The sequence below is a fragment of the Electrophorus electricus genome, chromosome 12 (assembly GCF_013358815.1).
Source record: "Electrophorus electricus isolate fEleEle1 chromosome 12, fEleEle1.pri, whole genome shotgun sequence".
Taxonomy (NCBI): domain Eukaryota; kingdom Metazoa; phylum Chordata; class Actinopteri; order Gymnotiformes; family Gymnotidae; genus Electrophorus; species Electrophorus electricus.
In genome coordinates, this window is record NC_049546.1 from 809,216 (window position 1) to 814,215 (window position 5,000).

The window sequence follows — 5,000 nt, forward strand, 5'->3', positions numbered from 1 at the left end:
CCCCCCACACTCCTGCTTTCTCAGCCTCACACTACAGGACTAGTGGGAAGCCTGTGTGAGTCACATGTGCACTCTACTGGTCTGGCAAACATCCGAAGTCTGTGGCAAATATTAGTACAGACTTTTAATCAAGAGCTGCTCAGGCCTCAGATGGCAAACCTAGAGGTGTGTTTAACCATACATCTCGCTGTGCATCTGCTCAGAGTGCCTGGCTCTTAACGAGACGTCAGATTTTCTGATCCATTAGCTCAAATCTCAGCACAGATAGGGGCACATATGTCTCACAGTCTGGCTGGCATGGTCATCTCCAACTGATGGAGTGTGATGTGTGATGTATGCTGATCCAAACCCCTATATGCCAAACAGAATGCAGGACATTCAACATTGTAGTGAATTACACAGAGTTTCCAGAGAAACAGGACATTTGGGACAGAGGTCCTTCATCAGCTGGGAATGCAAAGTGCTTCTGAATTTGCAAAAGCAGGAATCTGTTTGCAATACCAGTTGTTGCTATGGCAGCCATGAAATTAGGAAACTAAGAGTAAAAGAATTGATCTACACTCTGGGAACTTTAGAAACCTGTGGAATGAATGTTATGATTTAAACATCTACTGTTTCATATATAAACTGGTTCCTCCTACTCATTCAGAAGCACTTTGCTTGCACAGATGATGAAGGACCTCTGTCTAAAACATTCATATATATATATATATATATATATATATATATATATATATATATATATATATATATATGAATTAAAGAGCTTAACGAATCTATGAATCTACCAGACAATGAGTTATTAGGGAACAATAACTGAGAGTAGATTTACTTTATATAGTGAGACATCTTGTCTGAAGACACAAAAACATTCTAGACATTGCAACCAAACACAAAACAATTGATTAAGGAACTAATAAGGAACATATTCTAATCCCAGCAGAGCATGCCGATTCCCAGGATAAGAATGTATGTCTGCTTTTGTTTGATGTCTTGATGGCTGTTCTGGGCTGGGCTGGGCTTCTCTGGGTTTGGCTGTGCTGGGCTGGACTGGGCTGGTCTGCACTAGGCTGGGCTGGGCTGGGTTGGGCTGTGTGTAAACACTGAGAGACTGTTTACTTTAATCCTGGCTCAGTGAGACTCTGAGAAAGGGTTATGAGCAGGTTTAGCCAAAAATGACGACCAGTGTTTCATTGTAAGTGAACTATAGCGGAAGGTTCATCTGGCTTAAAGCTGGTAGCTCATTGTCCGGTGTTTCCTCATTTCACTTCTCATTTTCATCAAAAAAGAACATATTTTAAACAGGTCTGCAGCTAAGAATGGGCTAATGAGATTAAAGGCCGTGGAGGAGAGCAGCCAGGGATTTGGGCTATTAGCACCCACATGTGGCTAAATAAGCAGGCTAATAAACCATTAGCGCGTTAGCAGCTGCAGAAGGTAATGAAGCACCAGGGGAGGGAACCCAGCACCACTAGAACAGAACGGAATTGTGGGAAGGACAGATGAAAAGAGTGGAGGAAAGAGAAGAAGGTTTAAACTTTTAACTGCGCTAGTGTTTCTAAAACACTCTCAAAAACATGGCACCAAACACTCGGCACCAAACACTCCCAAAAACACAGCACCAAACACTCCCAAACACACGGCACCAAACACTCCCAAACTTGCGGCACCAAACATTCCCAAACACACGGTACCAAACACTCCCAAACACCTCGGGGGGTGGGTTGATTCACCACTAGGAAAAGCCCCAGAAAGGCTTCAGCTGATATGGTAATGTATAGGGAAAGAATTAAAATAATAAAATAACAGCCTTGGCAGTGTCAGAGTGTATTACCATGTATTTTTGGGAAATGACTTAATGTCACTACATATGGTGGATCAGCAGACAACTAAGATATAATGGTAGTAAACAGATATCAGACGCAATCACACTGTATCAATGTCTGTTATTAACTTATTGTGATTATGACCCACGTCAGAGCCACAGAACTGTGGAACTTTAGAAAAGTGGAACTCTAGGACTGTGAAAACTTAGAACCATGGAACCTTAGAACTACAGAACTCTAGGACAATTGAACTTTAGAACCATGGAACCTTAGAACTACAGAACTCTAGGACAATGGAACTTTAGAACCATGGAACCTCAGAACCATGGAATCTCAGAACCATGGAACTTTAGAACCTTGAAACTTTAGAACCATGGAATCTCAGAACCATGGAACTTTAGAACCATGGAACTCTAGAAGCATGGAAGCTTAGAACCATGGAACTGCAAAACTATGGAAGCTTAGAACCATGGAAACTTAGAACCATGGAACCTGAAAATCATGGAACCTCAGCACCATGGAAGCTTAGAACCATGGAACCTCAGACCCATGGAAGCTTAGAACCATGGAACCTCAGAACCATGGAACCTCAGACCCATGGAACCTCAGAACCATGGAACCTCAGAACCATGGAAACTCAGAACCATGCACACCCATCATGAGGCCATGTGTCTTTAACTTACCTTATAGATGCCTTGGTTGCAGCCGTTGTAGCTGCTCTCCATCGTGTAACTTCGGATCACACCCATCTCCCTCCACACCACCACCCGAGCTGTCGATGCCCGTGACTTCTCCACTAGGAAGTTGCAGCTGTTGATGGAGAAGGCTGGAGCTATTCGGTCCAGAGTTTTAGCAACTGTCTGGAAAAGGCAGAGTAAAGAAGGAAACTGCTGTTAGAGGATAGAAACCGTTAACTTGGAGACTGACTTCCTGTCACTGAAATTTATCTTTGTAGCTCTGTTTTGGGAAGGAACCCAACTTTGGAACTTAATAAACAGGTAAATAAATAAATGAATAAATAAGCAAAAAGACGAATGTTTTACTGAATTCTGCACGTGACTGAGAATATTAATCATACAGTTTAAATGGGTGTTTTTGCAAAAGCCTCCTTAAATAGCAATGATTTGTTTTGCAAACTGTTATCTTTTACTGAAACAATGGCAAAATATTTTTCATACTTTGCGTTCAGTCCAGACATCAGACTACAGTAAAACACAGACTTCTTTACAATTACACTTTTGTTTAACTCAACTCATTATCCACAGCCTTAAAACGTTAAACCCCACCACCACCACCCACCCCTATCCTCCATCCTTGGGGCTTTGCTGGTGAAGAGACTCTAGATGGCATGACCCAGGCATAAAGCTCTTAAGCACCAGTGACATGCAGAATGAAGGGTGCCGATCAGACACAATAAATCCCAGCAGAACAAGGCTGCTCTAACACTCCACCCAACAGACCTAGTGCACATCCAACAGACTCAGTGCACCTCCACCCAACAGACCTAGTGCACCTCCACCAAACAGACCTAGTGCACCTCCACCCAGCAGACCTAGTGCACCTCCACCCAACAGACTCAGTGCACCTCCACCCAGCAGACTCAGTGCACCTCCACCCAGCAGACCTAGTGCACCTCCACCCAGTAGACTCAGGGCACTTCCACATAGCAAACCTTGTGAACTTCCACCCAGAAGACTCAGTGCACCTCCACCCAGCAGACTCAGTGCACCGCCACCTAGCAGACCTAGTGCACCTCCACCCAGAAGACCTAGTGCACCTCCATGCAGCATACACAGTGCACCTTGGAAATTCTGTTTCAAATTTGCCTGAATTGTTGCTAATATCACAGAAGAAAAAACACGATTTTGTGCTTTCAGAGGTCACACATCCTGCCTCATTTTGATTGGTCACACATGTTGAGGTGAATTAACTATAAGTTGATTCTATTTGCTGTGTGATTTTAGGAGGCTTTCTTAAACAAAGACAGTGTCAACAGTTACACAGCTGACTTTCAGCAGGACAAATCATTTAATTTAAATGACTGATTCTCCAGCCTTGGAGTCCATTACAACACTTGGTCCATGTGAGACACCATTATTGACATGACACTAAATATCATATATCTTATACAGAATATTCAATGTTTGGCACCAGTATGAGTGCAGCGGGTGTCTTGTGATGGTGCTGTGTGTGCTGGGAGAACGTTGTGAAGAACCTGAAGACAATAATGACCAAACACACCACAGCTCTCAAATCTACTAGCTGCACATGTCACGCATCAGGCGGACCCACATGGCAGGCATGGTCACTGCATGATCACTGCATGGTCACTGCATGGTCACTGCATGGTTGGGTCATTACTAAGGTTCGAGCTAAAAGCTCGATCACATGACTTGGACTGGACTCCCAGACTGTGTAATACATGCAGACTAAACCACTGGTTGAGACACAGTAGTGAGATGTGTGTATAGAAAATGTCTGTGTGAGGGTACAGGTTCACCACAGCAGGGTGGGCAGTGTGGGGCGGGGCCTACCCTGTACCCTGGATCCTCCTTAAGTGAAGTAGTGTCGATAGAAGACCCAGATTGCCAGAGAGTTTCCTTCACACTGCAGCCATACACAAACACGTTCTTCTTTCTGGAGTGGCCATGGTAGTCACAGAACACCTACAGCCAGGATGGAGACAGAGAGGAAACACGCACAGTGTGTATGTGTGTGTGTGTGTGTGTGCGCTTGAGTAAAAGACAAAAACCACAAAACTCAAACGTCAGCTCAGAGCAAGGCCAACCAAACAATTATTTCCTTTAGCTCTGCTGATGAAGTATATACACATCACTGTGGACCTGGATGAACCTAATTCATCTAGTGATGACCAAGCACACACACACCTACAATCAACACACACTCCCAAACACACACAAACACACACACACACACCTACAGTCAACACACACTCCCAAACACACGCAAACACCCACACACACACCTACAGTCAACACACACTCCCAAACACACGCAAACACCCACACACACCCACTTACGGTCAACACATACTCCCGAACACACGCACACACCCACCTACAGTCAACACACACTTCCAAATACACGCAAAAACACCCACACACACCCACTTACGGTCAACACACACTCCCAAACACACGCAAACACCCACAC

At 44.3% G+C, this 5,000-nt stretch overlaps 1 protein-coding gene across 4 annotated transcripts in view; it reads right to left on the reverse strand.

The window, feature by feature from the left end:
- LOC113579058 (cytosolic carboxypeptidase 4) overlaps positions 1 to 5,000 on the reverse strand; it is a 137,618-nt gene that overhangs the window by 23,444 nt on the left and 109,174 nt on the right. For all 4 annotated transcript variants that reach the window (XM_035532451.1, XM_035532452.1, XM_035532454.1 and 1 more), the window contains 2 exons: positions 4,361 to 4,492; positions 2,510 to 2,686 (listed from right to left, as the gene is read on the reverse strand). In XM_035532451.1, coding sequence (XP_035388344.1) covers positions 2,510 to 2,686; positions 4,361 to 4,492 — 309 coding nt within the window. The remainder of the gene's footprint in view (positions 1 to 2,509; positions 2,687 to 4,360; positions 4,493 to 5,000) is intronic.